Here is an 18,258-nt window from a genome sequence, read left to right as displayed (position 1 = left end):
GGAGTGGGAGTGGGGGGGGGGGGTGGTGGTAAAAAGCTTGTACCGGTATGAGCTGAAAATACTGGCTAAATGTCACACGGTTATTCCAGGCTGATAAAGGTGTCATTGCTTGTTATTTTGTGCAGCCCTGCTTCCAAACTGCTTCTCCGTCTGGACCAGGCCTGAGACGCATCAGTGGCTGTCATTCATCAGATGTGGAGACTGTCACAAGGCCCACTAACCCCACACGCTGAGAAATACTGAAGGAGTTGCTCTGTAATTCACTTTGACCCAGACCTCTTTTTCTTCTCTTCAGTTTCAGGGAGACTCTTGAGGGGTGGGGGGTGGGGGGCAGCTTTGAACTGTTTCGCTCCAAAAAAACCCCCAAAGAAAACACCTGAGAGGGCCGAAGCTCCGGACGGCAACCAGGGCGTTGCTGCGCTCGCTCGGATTTACCCGTGGAACCCAGACAAGCATGGGATGGCAAACCCCCCCCGCTCCCCCACCCCCCATCAAACGATCCATCTTTTTATTCTAAGCATCAAAGCACATTATTTCATAAAGATCAAAGCCTCGGCATGCTGTGCAGCTCAGAGCTTTTTCAAAAATGATTTCACTTTCTGCTCGCTAGCTTTTCCGTCTGTGGACTGACTTTTCCGGATGCTTTGGATATTTAACAGAGCTCCCATCGATACATCTACGCCATAAGCTTGGTGTTTTTTTCATGCATTTAGGAAAAGAGGATAACGGGACAGCCGTTAATCTGCGGCTGCAGGTGCAACTTCATTCTTTCCTTTGAATTTCTTATTTCTTTTAAATCTTCATCCTCTCACTTTTACCCGCCAGAAGTGATGCATGCAACGGGAATTAAGGCTCCATCGGCTGCTCCATGCCAAACTGCACCCGGGGAGTGGAGCCAGATTGTTTTGACTGATGATCTCACCGGGAGAATTTCATGGTGCCTCAACCATGAGTCACCTATTACTGTTTGTGGCAAAACTAATGGAACGTTCAATAATTGATTATTCGAGTATAACCTCCTCTGCAGCGCAGAGGAACATTGCATCATGGGAGTACGTAAAGCAGCACATCTAAACATTATCATCCAGCTTGTCAACTTTGATATTGATGCTGCTCTCTGAGGTCTCTTTTGTTCACCAATCATGTCCATGCAATGTCTTCACTGGAATCCCCCCTTTTTTTTTTTTGCTGTACATCTGTTTTGGGAAAAAAAGACTGTGGTGAAGCTGAGCACCTCACTCAAGCTGGACAACCAATTTTCTGTGCAGTTCAACTCTGAAGTAGATGAGAGGAAACAAGGAAAAGTGACTAAAAAATAACAACTCAGTGATGCTTCTTTTCTCTGTTATTACATTTGTTTCACACAATCTACCATATGTTTTGTTTTCTGAACCAATTTAGAGACGTTTCGCAAATTGGATTAAAAACGACTATAAAAAAAAATATACATGATAAAGGTTTTGCGACACGAAATCAACATACTTTCAAAACTGCAATGGAAACACTTTAAAGGAGTCACATGACCAACACCCGCATGGCGATGGGATTCTTGGTAGGAATTGGCGGTCTTGGCCGCTGCACAGCGGGCGCCACCAGAGGTCCCACAGCGTCACACAGCTCATAAAAATGTGAGCGTGTCATGAGGAATTGTTGGATCCACAGATTCTCTGTAAAATCACCAACCACCATTTCCCCAAATGGGGTCATCTGTAGCCCCTCCCACGTGAAAGGAGCTCGCCGCTCCACGGCATGAAGACGCCGAGGCCTATCTTTTGACAAATGACGATGAGCGCTAGTGTCGTGGCAGAAATGTGAAAGTTTCTGCTGTCAGTCAAAGTACTGTTCACATCCGTTGCCTTGTTTTGAATGACTTATCGCGTGAGTTGGTCTGTGTTTATTTATTTGCATAATTCTGATTGAATGGAAACAGTGCAATTGCAAAATTGTAGTTTTTTTGACATTTCTAGAATTTCTATAAAGTTCTGTGCATATGTGTGATGGAAACAGCTAATGACATCATACTAGATCCTAGCAATGCCACAATTCTGGATCCAAAACCGAACCGTATGTTTCACCATTAAACCAAATCGTGGGGTAAGAGAATCATTGCATGCCTTCTAGATCCATAAAGCTCTTCAATGTTTCCATCTAGTTGACAGGTTATATGCACTGACTATATAAGACAGGCATGTCCAAAGTCCGGCTTGTGGGCCAAATATAGTCTGTCTTCAAATTCTCATAGGCCTCCTTTCATAAAATCAATATTATGCTGCACCATCATTTTCTAAAAAAGGATGTGGTTGACTAAATTATGTTTTAAGACATTGCAAAGATGTGGCAACAATGTTGTTTGAACCTTCTGCAACATTCTAGCTCATTGAGGGCCACCACTTCTAGAAAAAGTAGAAATTGGCAAATGTTTTCAGTGAAATATGAGACAACTGTGTCTGCCTATCACTGTAAATGTTTTCAAGGAGTTCAATATCAAGTGACACTGACAAACAGGACATGCTAACAATTGACAAGCTAACTGGGAATGAATGGTGTGAAAATTTGACAAATTGGTAAAAAAAAACGTATTTAGAAGTATTTGTTATCTGTGAAGAAAGGACAAGCATGCCAACGCAATAACATGTTCATGAAACAGTACATTTGCATTTAGTGTTATTAAAATTGTTCAAATAATATCAGACTGACTGCCCTTAAACATTTTACCACACCCAATCTGGCCCTCTTTGTAAAACGTTTGGACACCCCTGGTACTAGAGAACCGGACTGAGTGTGTGTGACATTATCTGTAGACAATGATTTCCTTTTGGCTCCAACCAAATTAAGTTAAATCATTCGCCATGTTGGAACCAGAATCATCAGTAAGCAGTGATTGGTCTGAGTCAACATTACCATGGCAACCACTCTCAGGAGGGAGCTTGTTGGAAGGCCATACACTTGAAGGTGTGCTTGGGTGAAACTGTCAATCAAACATAATATGGTAAGCAGCAGTATAGTGTAGGTCCGTGGGCAAGGGTCTTCGCACTAACTATGTAGCCACAAAGGGGCCCAAGTCTGGGTCTGTCTGTGCTGGGCCCCAGCCTGGATAAAATACAAGGTTGTGTCAGGAAGGGCATCCGGCATAAAAATCTCTGCCAAACCAAATGTGCAGGTCGTTGAAAGCTGATAACGCTGTGGCGACCCCTGGGATGTGTCGAAAGGTGAACAACATCAAGAACATGTAAAATAAAAAAATTCAGAGCAAGAATGGTTATTCTGACAAATAGAATGAGAAACTGCTTTTTATTTCTCCTTAGAAGTCTATTGGCTTTTTGGAGCCAGCGGGTACTTCATGTTCGGAACGAGAGGGTGGAGGGGTCACTCAGTCCAGTTATTCTATACAGTCATGTCATATGTAAAGCATGTGCCCTGCACGTCTGATCGAACATCTCTTCCTTTAACAACATTTCAGGCCTGCATAATTGCTTTTACTAGATTAACACTTCTAGTGTCCAGCACATATTGGTGAATTATGAGACTCTGCTGTAGTTAGAAACAGCTACAGTTATTTATATCCTAAATCAAACTATACTCTTTGATTTGGAGTCCACCGTTTTCCTCAAACTGTGGTGAGACGTTACTTTGCTCACCCACAAACACTCGAATAAACGTAACCCATCACCCTTTGTTTATTAATTCATGCTTTTTGTGATAAATCTTTAAAGATAAGTAGTCCATCTTCGTTTTTTTTCCATGATTGGACCACTTCAGTTGTAAATCCACTGGCCTGCAGTTTTGAGATGAATTACTCTCATTACTCTCCTTGATCAATTTTCAGGAAGAAAAAATGGAAGCATTACCGGATGAGTAATTTTTCCTTCCAAAAAGATAAGTGATGATGAATGAATAAGTTCATTAAATATGAACACAATGAGGACATTTACAGATTATTTACTGTTAATAGTAAAGTAAAACTACAGTCTAAATGTGACACCTATATGTGACAAGTTAACAGTCAGCTGATGCTGCAGTCAATGGCTCGACCCCTCCTGCAGAGAACTAAAGACATACTCCATCACTGTTTGCTCTACTTTAGTCTTAAACTATGTCAAGTTTACTGACAGATGTTAAAAAAAAGCCAAACGGCTCACAGTTATCTATAAATTGTCTGTGTGACAGGCATTTTATGGAAAAACACCACCTGAAGCCAGACGCTGTGTGGTGTCACCTCAATCTCTGTTTCAGTTCATACGCTTTCGTATCTTCTTTGTTTTTTTAGGTTGAACGACAAAAGGTTAATTTTGACCATCGTGAAGCATCAATGTGTCTCCATGAAGCATTCATAGCTTCATTAATGTGTGCATAAGAATAAGCAGTCGACCTCCAAACACACTGCTTGGACTTGCAGGAAGCCCTGTTACTGTGGGGCCTAAACAGAAAGAGCTCATTTACTGATCAACTAAACTAGAAAAGCAAAGCATGATGCTATTTGTGGTCTTTTGTGCCGGCTCTGGCTTTTTGTGTGCGACAAATACCAGCAGCCAGGTGCATTTTTTAAAGATGAAATTCACCAGAAAAGGGAGCATGGCCCCCCCATTCGTACAATGACATTTGAGAAAGGGAAGCGTGTATGCAGGCTGTCGCTGCCTGTTGATGATATTGGAGATAAATATGTGTTTCTGCCTGTTTGCCTACACACATTTCATGCTTAGTTACACAGAAGGTTGCATTAAATTCTCTGAATGACTTTTTTTTTTTATAAAAACGGTCCCAGTGGTGTTTTGATTATAATTGTGAATCAAAATCCCACAATCTTAATGTCTTAAAATGCCATATTTCATGTTTATCTGAAGCCTCTCTTTCCAAAATCCCCTCTCCTCTACATGGGCGTGACACTTTCTACAAGCTGTGTATGAGTACCTCGTCTCTGCTCCTGCTCCTACACCTGGCTGTGGTTCCTGTCTCCGGCTCGACTCGCGCCCCTGACTGTCCCCCCAACCACAGCTGGATGAAGCTCGTCTGCTGGACTTTATAAATGTAGTTGTAGGGTTAGATAAGTTAATTCTTCTCTAAGAGTTCTGGTAAATCGCCTGTCCGTCCTGGGGGAGGATCCCTCCTTCATGTGGGCACCCCTGAGGTTTCTTCGTTTTTTACGGAATCCGTTTTTTTAGGAGTTTTTCCTTACCGCGAAGGGGGGTCTAAGGGCAGGGATGCCAGTATAGCTTAGTCAGTTTGTTAGTTCATTTTAGTATTTTCCTATTGAACTCTATGTATTCGTGATCCTTTTGAGTTCATGTTTTCCCTCGAAGCCCATCGAGACGACTGTTGTTGTGATTTTGGGCTATACAAATAAAATTAAGTTGAGTTGAGTATTGCTTGAGTGAAGAGCTTGACACAAGACAGTTTCTATACATCAAAGTTTCTCTTTAGCGATAAAGAAACAGACTTGGTTTTGGTTCCAAATCGACACTTTTTGAACAAAAAACAATAATAAATAGGACTAAAATCGAATTCTAATCAAACAATGTTCCTTACATATACCATATACTGTATGTAAGTGTACAGTAGAGAGACACACACAGAGAAAAGTGTTTTATGAAGACTTGTTTAAAGTTGCAATTTAAAAGAGGAATTGGGATGTTATTGATAAATAAATATTGTGATTTAATATTGTAAGCAGAAAAGTATTTTCTAAAATGAAAAATTAACCCTATAGCTTATAAACCTTATATCTTCATTGTTTTTAAAAAAAGCCTTTTTTGACTAATTAAAAAAATTATTTCATTATCCACATCTAATAGATTTACTATTTAGAAGCCCCTTTTTGTTCAGTTTTTTTTCCCTCTGCGGCACAAAAATAATTTTTTTTCCAACCTTTAAAAAAAAGTTTGAATATTTTTGAGTCAGAAACTAAAGTCATCCACATTTACATTAAAGTTTTATTCTGTTTAAATGTAGGCCTGGGTATCATCAATAATATCCAGAATCGATTTAATTCCAATAAACAGAGCCTTGATGGATTCAATTCACGACGGTTTCAATTGTTTTGATTTCATTTTGAATTTTTTACAGTTTACACATTTAGACAGATTTTATAATAATAATTTACATAAATGTTTTGAAGATTTTTATATCAATCTGATGCAGTTTGCACCCTGTAAAAGGTATTTGTGAATCAATTAACCAATAAGACCGTTAAACCCATACAGCAGGGGTGGGCAAATGTTTTGACTGGCGGCCCACATAGGGTTGTAAATTTGGGTAGAAGGGCTGGACCAGGAGTAGATGTGTGGAGTGGGAAAGAAATAACGTGGAATCTGGATGAAAACACTTTATATTAAGATTCATGAACAAGCTTTCTTAATGCATTAAACAAGCATTATAATAGAATTTTTAGGGTGTTAGTCAGACATTTATTAGCATTATACATGTCTTATGACCGACCGGTACAGAATCAAAGATGGGCGGGGCTTTAACATTTTAAAACAGGGCATTTTAGATTTTTTAGGTTTAAACTTTTGTTCTCATTTTAGAGCCAATTGCACCAACGGCTTGATGTGCCTGGTGTAAAATTTAGAGAAACGCTGCTGCGTTCATGTGGTGTTTGAATGATCGGAAGAATGAAAAACAGCAAATCTTCCAACACCACATGGATGCTAGAGTGTAGTCCCCAAAATGTCCCTTTTTCTTTTTAAACTTTAAACTCTTATCTTTCTTATGCTGCAAAGCCCTATAATAAAGTGCTATTAATTCATGATCCTTTTAATAAAATCAAGAACACTATTTATGAAAGTAAAAAAATGACCAAATAACTGTCTCTGTGATTTTTTAAGACAAAAAGTCAGGAAAAATTATACTGATACATTAAAAAATAAAACAATAAATAGTGGATTCTCTCCCGTCATTTTCCCGCTAAGACTTTGAGGGCTGCAGCTCCTCACACGTCTCACAGTTTGTGATAAAACGTAGCAGCTGTGTCCTGCGTGTCTGATCTCATCCAGTAATAATGAGACCAACCCAAACATTTGTATGTCTTCTGCTGCAGCTACGCATATATATCTGCGTTACCTTTTCAGCAGTACAGAGTTCCCTCGTTTATTGCAGGGTTTACCTTCTAAAAATAACTCTGATCGGTGAAATCTACGGAGTCAGATTGGCAGTAGAACTCCTCACTGCTTAAATACACTTTTCTCAGACAGACTTGACCATTTTCAAGCTTTTCTCTCCTGTTTAAATTCTCAAACCTTCATAGAAATTAGGTCCAGGATCTTAGAATGAGAACAAAGATCTGATCGATCACAGATTTCTGATCTGAAGAGCTCCGCGTTTCTGCACAGCACACACAGGGGAGATTGATTGACAAGGTCTCCAGCCAATCAGGACACAGAACAGGGTTCACTGTTTTAAAAAAAAGCAGCATAATTCTTTGCTCATTCTTTTAGAGTCTAAAAGAATGAGCTAAAGCGGTAAAGATGAACTGTCTGTTCTGCTGACAGGGATTTTAGAGGGTTTCAGGTTGGAGCACAGACTGCAGACGGGTGGAAGAAAAGGTCATGTTCTATGCAGGTCTTATTCATGTGGCCAGATTAAAAACAAAAACAAAAGCATGGGTCTCTGGTATTGTTCAGTGGGCCGAACCAAACATGGAGGTGGGCTGGATCCAGTCCGCAGGCCGTACACTGAAAAAACGGGAAAAGTGGGGTTGTTCAATTTACTAATACTAAACATGTGTGTTATATATGAACAAATTATGGTTACCTTTGAAACATGTTATAATCTTGAAAATCACACCTAATTTCTTGCAGTGTTACTTTTATATATTTAAATCATGTTGAGAAAACATGAAATAGTTAGGATTGATCCTTTGCCCCTTAATTTTGGACAAGAAAAACCCCATCGGTGAAGAAGCATTCCAGGAGGAGAAACTCTGCAGTCAGCCATTTTGGAGAAGCTCCAAGCACCTGCTGGCTGGAGGAACTTGTAAAAGGTAAGTTAAGTTACTTTAACAAATTAATTTAAGGAAATGGAAGGCGTTCATTTATCATTAATGTTATTTGTTTTCACGGGGAAGAGCTTTGTAATTCACTTTTGTCGTAGTTATCAACGTTAAGGCTCTGCGCGCCACTTTTGTCCCTGCCGGCCGCAGCCCTCGACGGCAGGTAGGGGGAGGTGTGCGCGGTATGTTGGACTTTCCAACGCAGGCAGATTCAGCGGTAAACGCGGTGATTTCCAATGATGTGCGGGCAAGAGTGGTGAGTAGTCATGCCGTGGGAATTCACCTTAGACAAAGGGGCAGTGGGCGCTCGCGGGCACGGTGTTTTTATTTTTTTTCGTAAATTTTGCCAGGGGGATTTATCGTCACTTAGTGGATATCTTTTTTGCTAAATTCCACGTTGTGGAGACCGAAATTGAAAGAAAATGTGAGAAGCCATTGTTACTAATGTCATTATTTAGCTTTTCCATACCGTTCCACCCATGAGCTAGCTCAAAGGGCAGCATTATTTGATCAGCACAATAATACAATACTATTGATAATAAATGCGATAATACGATCATACATGCTTAGTGAATTAAGTTTAAACCAATAAAAGGTAAAAGGAAGTTTCTAACTATTCTTAACAACATCCTTGTGCCTTCTCTCTTCTTCAAACGTCATCATCCAACCAGTGATGTCCAAGCAAAGCTACCTTTTTCTAGGTTTTTTGTTCCTGTTTTGGTTTCTTTAAAGTATTATTGTGTTTTTTAATTGTTAATCTGCGTTAAGTGATGTTTGCACTCCAGGGCCACCGTGTATTTGACGCTAAAAAATGTGCCTTTAATTCAATCTGACACGTTTGATAGGTTTTCGGCGTGAAGCTCGGAGTCGCAGCTTCTCTGCGGGTCGTGTGGAGGTAAAGTACGGGGCTTCTGGCCAAGCTGATGTTCTGGGAACAAGGATGTTTATGTTTTCACTGCAGCTTCTGTTTCTGAAAGAATATGCTCAAGCAAAGCTGCTAAACCTGCGTGAATAAGAGGCGGGACGTCTGTGACTCATTGTGTTTCTGAGGGAAAGGAAAGAGGAAAGCAGGCAGTGTTGGATTACAGCAATGACTGAGTATAGAGTACAAACATTAAACTCCAACTTTAGATCTAGTTATGGCCAACAGACACAATGTGGAGTGGAGCACTTTTCCCCACAGAATAAATGGATCCTGTTATTATGTTATAATTGGGGGGGGGGGGGGGGGGGGGGGGGGGGGCTGGATTGCCGGCCCGTTCCATCATCATTTATGTGGGCGCAAAACCCCCCTGCAGTTCTCACTTACCATGATTGTTACTTCAGTACGTGAGGATCACCATAAAATCTGGACCTCCTACAGGCGTGTGCAGCAGACTCATAAATAGACATTCATTGCACCCTTGTTTGCTGTTCTTTGTGATGGAGAATTTTCTTCTCTGGCCCCCTGTGGTCTTTGATTTGCTCAGGTTGTGCTGTTTCTACCAGCTTCCTGGTGTGCCTCATCTTTTCGGAGGAAATCCAATTGGACTTTGTGGCTTTAAAAGCATCAGGAATCAGGTGATGTGATTCACCTTTAGGCTCTCGTCTGACACCCAGCAGCGTTCGGGAAAAGGGACCTCACTGCTGACCACCCTCTTTTTTTTTTCTTTTTTAGTATTGCATTATCGTCGTAAAAGGATCTTCTTCCATCCTTTAAATATTACGCTACTTACAATATGTTGGGGATATTGGGAAAAACTCAGTGTTTGTTTCATTACACAGATTCTTAGGATAAGGTGACAAATGTATAGTGGTGACAGACACACCTTATTGTGTGTTTTCTACATGATGGTCTCACTGTGTTCAGTGTGTTTTACTTAGGGGCCAAAATCCCAAAGAAAACATTTTCAATATGACATCAGTATGAGAAATCTAATTTAGTCAGTAAGTCATTCCAAGCTCATCATTCACTTCACTTTATGACCATAGCACCCTCAGGTTAGTAGTAGACACTCAGGTGTTGCAGATGAACTTGGACATGAAACGTGGACTCTGAACTACTATCAGAGTTTGGGACCGACCAAAGGGGGGGGAGCCTAGGCAGAGACAGACCACAATCAAGACCAGAACCTAAGGATGTCTGACCTCAGGCATGGTTTAGAAAACGCCTCACAGCTACCAGATGTGAGGGGTACTCAGGTTTCCAGACAAACTGGACGACGGCTGCCGGTGACTCCACTGACACCAAGACACTGCCGTGAACGTTTGCAGTGGACACAACATGTGACCTGGACAATGCAGCAACGGTCTACTGTCCTGTTCACAGATGAGGGTCGGGTCACCGGGCACAGAAATGATGGTCCTCATCGTTGATTGAGAAGGTAAGGTGAACGATACGCCGAGGTCAACATAGTCTCCATGGTTTTTTGGTGGAGAAGGAGCAACAGTCAGGACACGCATCACCAATCAGAAAAAAAAACAATCTGGTTATTGTAGATGATCCAGTCACTGCATGTTCTCATCTTTGAGACATCGTAGAACAATCATCGTCACCCAATTCCACCAGAACACACCCCCAACTTTCTGTTCAGGGATGATAATGCTCCACCATATGGTGCCAGAATAGTCACAGGTGGACTTCAGGTAGTGGGAGTGTATCATATGGTGGTGACCAGCAATGGCCACTGACCTGTAACCACTAGAGCACGTCTGGGACCAGAGACTGGATAATTAAACCCCACTACCAAGTGACCTGGCAGAACTGCATGTAGCTGTTGTGGAAGACCTCAGAACAACATCATGAGGTTAGTGAGGAGCAGGAGACGCCTCTGTCAAGCTGTCATTACCTGTGATTGACATGGTCAGTTTTGCTATTTGGGGCTTTCTTTATTATTGTCTTAATGCTTGGGGTAACAAAATATCAAAGTAATGACAACTGTGTTTCTTTACATTCATATCAAAGGGAACTTTTACGCATTTAATAAAAAATCTGACAAAATAGAGAAAGCACTCGTGTAAATAACAACACCCCTAACTTATTGTGAGTTGTGTATTTTCAGCACCTTTGAAAAAGCATCAACCAACCTTCTATCACACAGTGCACCACCCCAGCATGTGTTCTTGAACCCAACGTTTGCTCTTAGTATGAATCATTCATGCAGACTGGAGGGCGGGCTCAGCATGGCTCACCTGCGTCACACTGTCCCTCATGGTGGGCGAGCGTTGTTTGCGGGTGGTGGTTGTGGCCATTGTGGTGGTTGTCTCCATTATAGTGGTGGACATGTCAGCCAGTGGGGTGGTGGAGGTGGTGTCGGTGGTGAGCACAGAGGGCACGTCGCCCACCAACCGCAGGTTGCCCTGTGTCTGGATGTTGGGGTCACCCTCGGCTGCCAGTTTGAGCACCTGCAGCCCGTTGTAGTACAGGCCCGAGACCTGGCCCTGGAAGTGGCGCCCCTTGTCTCCACCACCAACTTTAATAAAAGCCTGGCTGTTGAAGATGGTCAGCTGGCGACCTGGTTTGGATTAGAGTCAATGTAATGAAGGAGATGGAAAGTGGAGATAAGGCAGGAAGAAAGAGAAAGAAAGAAAGACGGCAAAGAATACAAATGAGCTTATCGTCTCTGTCCAAGTTTTAACACTAAATGAATCACTTTTTAAGTGCAGACATTAAAGGGAGTGTCCTCAAAAATGGGGATTTTCTTGGTAACACTTTAGAACTATTAGACCCTGGAGAGCTGCAGTTTTTGCCGTCATGGAACTGTGCACATTTTCAGGAAGGCAGCGAGAATGTGGCAGTCAAATAGATTGCAGGGGCGGTTGCGGATTGACCCTGAGACTGATAGTTCACAGCAAAATGCATTTGATTTGCCCTGAAATTGAATATATTAGAACAGTGCTGTGTCTGTGTCATTGACCTTCAATGCACCTGAGCTGCACAATGATAAAGTACCTCTGCCAGCAGAAAAATGTCACCCCACTGCCATCCTAAGGAGCGAAAATGAGATCCAATGTTTAATTCATCAGCTGCTCTTCTCCGCGGTCATTACTATTCATCTGGATGGATAGATGGATGAAGGGAGGATGGGGTCAACCATTAAACCAGGGCCCAATACTAATGTGTTACCAGAGCGCGCGGTAAGGAGGAGGAGGGTGGGCCTTCTGACAGGTGGAGTTTCTCCTCCCTGCGTTTTTCTTTCAGCTGATGTCAGATTAATTTTCTAGCCTTTCTTTTTCACGTCTGCATCCCCGTCTGCTTTGAAAAGTTCCAACTGCATCATGTGGACTGTTGGGAACTTTGACCTCAATCAGGAGTCACAGCAGATATTGGGGTTAGAAGGACTCTTGGGAAAAGACGTGGGAGAAAAATTGGGCCTTTTGCACGTTTAATGATCGTTCCCTCAAAGAGGAAATGTGCTTGTTTGTCAGAGGAACCCCCCCGTAATGTGCGCTTGAGCCTTGGACTGCTGCCTGAAGACAGTGGGTAGACCTGAATGTGTTTGTGTCCATGTTTTCTGCAGAGGCTCTGGAAAAATCATTCTACTCTGCTGAGGTTTCACACTTTCATTAACTCGTTATTACGTCCGCCAGAGACCCTCCTCGGTAATGATCTGACTTAATGTCGGGCATGTGAACTGTTGTCTTATAACTGCCTCCCCACATTTTGCATATGTTGTCAAAGCATGTATGGAGGTGCAAGAGGGATGGCCTTTGTCAAACTGTCAAAAAAATCAAAACTAAACAGAATGCAGGAATACTTTTGATAGTTTGCAAACACGGTGAACACACAAACACCAATCACACCCACATTCTTCCAACCCGTCAGCCCAGAGGGTCTCCGTTTTTAAGTCAGCTGAGGTTCTTAAGGTTGAAGATGTTCTTGTTCTTCCTCTGTCTTGTTAGCTCCACTGGCCGGTAGTTGAGGAGTTTTTTGTAAAAACGATGAGGTTCTTTGTCAGGATTTCCATTTGTAGGATGCTGCATCTTGTCGCACTTACATGACGTGTCCACTTGTGCATTTGACTCATGAAATAAATGGTCTCAAACCAGCTTTGCATGCCGGACAGCACTTGGGTGGCCATTTGCATTTCCATCCCATCTGACCGGCAAAGATGGAACAAACAAACCAAAGGAAGGTGCCCTCTAGACGAGATAAATCAGTGTTGCTTTTGTGTCCGTCTCATCAGGATGAGACTCTAACAAAGTCTGATGAAGTTATTGTTTCAGGGTCTGCCAGGTCAAATCAAAAGTGACATGTGGTTTTAGAGCCAATTTTTGTGGCGGGGAAGGAGTGTGGAAAAAAAAAAGGAAAACAACAACAAGGAAACCTCTGCATGACAAGCAGCTGCAGCTCCCACTGCGACAGAGCTGGATGTGACACAGCTGCAGAGACGAGGACGCGTCTGTCAGCCATGTTTGGCCTTTCCCAGCTCCATTTATTTACATATGACTCTTCTTTATGCTTACATATGAGTGAGGAGGCTGGCGGTGCACGGGGGGTGACGGCCTGTTGGTCTAATTCATTTGGATTTGAGGCTGCAGGTTTTCTCCCCGGGGCTTTTAAGGTGATAGACATTTAATGGGTTTGTGTGTGGGGACCTTGCATGCGGGGCAGGGGTGGGATAAGGGTAGGAGGAGGGTGCCTGGCCTGCATTACAAACAGCCTCTTATTAGAACGGCCATTTGGAGCCATACAAAGCTCTAATTGACTGCAGTGCAGAGAGCAGGATGGTCAGACCTCTGCAACACTCAGCATCCTTCCTGCTGTACAGCTCGCCTTTCTAATGGCCAAACAATCACGCTGTTTTCTCGCAGGAGAACACATAGCTTTGCTGTTAACACAGAGAAAATGGCGTGTAGCTGTAAAGGCAATGTCTCTAGTTTCAGCCAAACACCATTTTATTTCACCTTCTCAATACAGTAACAGTCTCTGTCCATGTAGAAAAAATGTAAATGATAAAAAAGAAACATTTTTTTATAATCTAAACATGTTCTAAGGTTTAAAAGGCCTTAATCTTATATTGTGACACCTTAAACTGCATTTGAGGCTATTATAATGATGGATCTTAACTCTGTTAGTGTTACTAACATAAAAAAAATACAGAAAGTGTATCTTCTTAAATATTCATCCCATTTGCAATATTGGCTCTAACAAGGTGTCAATCATAAACTGGTGTAAAATTGCTCTGTGTGGAAGAAAAAAAGAGGAATCTGCGGATAAACAGGTAAGATAAAAAGCAGCCTGGAGCTGAATGAGCAGTCAAACACTTGTCTTCTGTGATTGTAGAGCTACATACATAAACATCAACCAGAGAAATGGCTCTGCTACAAAGACGGCATGCGGGGAAAATCTTCTCCGCTTACCTAACTGTCATGAAAATGGAGTTTGTGAAGTTTTCACACAGAAGAAGACAAACATTTGTGTGAAGTTTGATCCTCATTTGAAAGACTTTGTGAGTCACTAGCTAATTGTGTGTTTAACTCTGTGGGACTTTTTCTAACACGTTTCAATCTTGGTTTTTGCTTTGTTTCAAATTGCATTAGAGGATGCGCTTATATAGGGCAAAACCTTTTTGAAACATCTTCAGTTTGTGATAACAGACTTGAACCAGCGCATAAAAGCAAAAAGCTGTGACTTTTGTAGTTTGTTCATTGTGCATCTAGAGTGTCCCCTGCCTTCGCCCTCAAGTGGCTGGGATAGGCTCCAGCAGCCTCCGTGACCCCGAAAGGGATCAACCGGATTAGAAGATGAATGACTGAACTAATCAGATGGGTCCCCTTCATCCATTCGATGTTTGCTAAGATGGAGGCACAAACAATTTTTGCCTCTTTTTCCTGTCGCAAAGTCAACAGGTGGGGTTTTACCTCAGTTTATCGGGGAGGTTTAAAAAAAATAACCTGTGTACCGCAGTCGTGGATAGTTAAAACGGAGTTTAAAAAAAGGAAAATTACGAGATATTAAGGCGTGAATTAACGGGAAAAAAATTGTAACACTGTTTCTTCTTCTGCTTTGGTGTTTCTTGTGCGCATGACAGTTAGATAACGTTATGTGACAAATGGACTTTTAGGTGCTATATGTGAATAACAATGGCAGAATAAAGTAGCGGTCCTCTACACCCAAACGTGTCTCTGAGCTCCTTATTTTACAGATGACACTCCGCTTTACCAACACCAAACCCCGGAGAGACGGCTCCACTAACAATAATTTGATTTTGAGTCGCCAAAAGGTTCAGAATTTCTTTGTTTTTGATACCTATCCTTAAACAAAGATTCACAAAAGCTTTCGTCCGTCAAAACATGTCAGGTATGTGAAAAAACACAACCGTGTCTGATAACAGAAGAACCAAGAAGTCAATAAAATTATGCCTTTTTTTAATTTTTCATACTTTTTGAAAATCATTTTCAGCACAATCTGTGTTCAATAAGCAACAACTTCCCCTTGTGAAATATGTCATCCGAAGTCATAAAGCCTTATCTGAGGATTCACTTGAAAAATCTTTCATCAGGAAAGCTGCTCCCCTGTTCCAAGTCAAACTGTGTTGACCAGAAGGGAAGAGCTCCTGAAGTGGCAGCCGTCACAGAAGTCCTCCAGAGTTGCAGCTCTGCACTGATCTGTCATCCTCTCCGACCTTCTCCTTCCTCAGAGAGAAATGGCTCGTCACCGCTAAGCCGTGTTTGGTAATTACCATCTGAGCGGAGCTAAACCCGGCAGTGGGCTGGGTGGGGGCCACGCTTCGCTGGCTAATGCACAGATTGCTTGTAACAGGCTGTGAAATAATAACAGCATGTTTGGCACTATGGCTACAAAGCAGTGAAGGTGCAGAGGAGGGGAGAGGAGAGTGTGGCGACACTAACCTGGAGGAGGGGGGTTGCTAGAGAGGAGGGATGTGGGGGGGTTAGGCTCGCAGACTAAGTGTCTATGGGGAGGGGGGGGTATGAAAAAGGCTGCAGCTGAGAGAGCAGAGAGTGCTATCTGTCACCCACCGCTGTTATCATTACGCCTCTCTCATCTTCCTTCCACTCCTGTTATCTGGCAGAGAGGAGGGCTGCCTTCTGCTTGCATGGCGCTTGTGCCTGAAATGTTTCCTCTTTGCTGGGTTCCAGGGTTGGGGGGGACGGCCCCGACTTCACCCCTGTCAACACGCTGCCTTGTGATGTGTGGAGCGGAAAGTTCGGCCCGTTTGAAGGCAGAGTCTTTAAGAGTCTGTGTTCACAAATCCTGCTGGTGTGGCTGCAGAATTTCTCATGCTAGAATCGACAAACAAAAACTCCCCCATTTCCATTTTCTCCTTTAAAGATAAAAAAAAAAAAAGAGAATAAGCAGCGAGTCAAAGAAGAGCCCGACACAAAGGGGTGGGCTAGGCTGCTGGAAAAGTCGATTATGGAGTGTTCTCAAGTTATCTCGGCGGCACAAGGCTCTCTTTGGTAATTAAGAGAGTTTTTCTCTTTTACGCATCAAAAGCTGGGTTGGTAGAATGCTAGGAATTAATTGTGTTTGACAACTGAGATGAGCGGTCAAATGTGGCATGAAGACACTGCGCTGAAAGACTCGAGTTCGATCTGCAGATCTCTAGAGAGAATAAATAGGATTTATTCAAATGCTGCTTAACGGCTGATCTCAGATCTGTATGCAGGTCTGTCGACAGGGTGGTTAGCTCTTTTTTTCCATTTTTTCCCCTTGCCTTTGATGTGTTTTATTTTTATTTTTGTAGGAGACCATGAAAAGGCGGACGCGTTCCTTTTCATTTCCAGCGACAGGCGCGCTCTCTCTTGTCGCCTCTTCACTTGTCGGCAAACATGTTCCATTTCATTCAGTTTTCGCTTTCTTCTCTCAAACGTAGCCATAATGGCACCGTCAGATCAAATGAGGAAAGACGATAATGACTCTGCAGGAGGCCAAGCTCATCACGGCGTTGCAGGAACAAGGCCTGGGAGGCATCCGCTCTCTGTAGTCCAGACTGTGGCCAGATGTGTAAAGTGGGAAAGTAAGGAATTGTATGGACCGATGCCTGGCCCGGAGATTCGATCTGAGCTCTGGCCGCACAGCAAGTGGGAGGACTTGATTGCTTTCGATTAGAGACTGAGGGAACAAGACCGAACATTAAAGCTGATTCTCCAGTTTGCTTTTTAGGCCCGAAAATGGGATCTTTTGGGCTTTTTTTTTAATCCTTTTAATTGACCAATCAGTGATGGGTGTAAAAGATGGATACATTTTGAAAAATCTATCCAGTAACAGAAGAATCGGTAGAAAATCCCATGTATATAAACAGGATTACTCTGGTGGATAGACATAAAATGGATTCTGAAGTAAAACTCGGTTTATGTCAAACTTTCTTGGTTTCTCATTTTCTCTGGCTTTTGATACAGATGATGAAAACCCAAAAAGACGTCCAATCACAAGCTTGCTTCTACCAAGTGGCATCAATTCCAATTGGCCAGAGGGGAAATGTTGTGGACTGTGGTCTTCTCTACACTTGATAATCCTTTTTTTTCACAGTAAAACAGTCTAAAATGGCAGGTTTGAATGTTTGAAGCTGTTTTTTGTTTTCTGTTGCTCAAATTAGAAAGTACCAGTAGGACAAAAAACGTTTCTCTGTTAACCCTTGTGCTATTAACATTGGGAGTGGGGTCATCTAGACCCACTAGACAGTGCTCTGAACCTTTTTTCTTTAATGATTTGTGATCTTCACTGGTATCCATGGATTACATGAAATCCTCTTCACCTTTATCCACCTTTGTCATGGTAGGAATAACACGTCAATGGAAGGGGGGGTCATAGGAAAGCACAAGGGTTAAAGGTCATTTTCATTTATAGTTTAAGTTGTATCTATCTCGGTGAAATAACTGGACTGTATCGTCTCAGCACAAAGTAAGCTGAAACTTGTAAGCATTTATTTGTGGACTATGGGTTCAGATTGCTGTCAAAATGAAAACATACGCTCATAGACAAAGTTGTGCATATTTTTGAAAAAAACAAACAAAAAAGAAATAGGCATGAATACAAAATTTAGCTTTACGTTTAAAACGTCTGTTTTTGATGCAACTTTTCTCTGTTTTGAAAATGCCTTTTTACACGGTGTCACATGTATCTCAGGTCATGGAGCAAAGTGGGCGTGCGAACCGACTACCACTAGAGAGAACGACGGGAACACAAACTGCCCCCACAATACAAAACAATCAGGCACTAATGAACAGTTTAAAGGTTTTATCAACAAATGCTAGTTTCAGCTCTACTTTGTTGATGTTTTATGTAGATTACTGGTCATATCAAATCGATGTTAATCTTCAAGTTGCAG

General features: G+C 42.2%; 1 protein-coding gene across 12 annotated transcripts in view; it reads right to left on the bottom strand.

The window, feature by feature from the left end:
* nrxn2b (neurexin 2b) overlaps positions 1-18,258 on the bottom strand; it is an 806,770-nt gene that overhangs the window by 16,832 nt on the left and 771,680 nt on the right. For all 12 annotated transcript variants that reach the window (XM_078936626.1, XM_078936632.1, XM_078936630.1 and 9 more), the window contains one exon: positions 11,156-11,478. In XM_078936626.1, coding sequence (XP_078792752.1) covers positions 11,156-11,478 — 323 coding nt within the window. The remainder of the gene's footprint in view (positions 1-11,155; positions 11,479-18,258) is intronic.

This window comes from Oryzias latipes, chromosome 18 (genome assembly GCF_053564925.1).
Source record: "Oryzias latipes strain Hd-rR chromosome 18, Olatipes_Hd-rR_3.1".
Taxonomy (NCBI): Eukaryota; Metazoa; Chordata; class Actinopteri; order Beloniformes; family Adrianichthyidae; genus Oryzias; species Oryzias latipes.
Note: the sequence above shows the minus strand (reverse complement) of the source record. Positions and strands in the feature narration are given on the sequence as shown.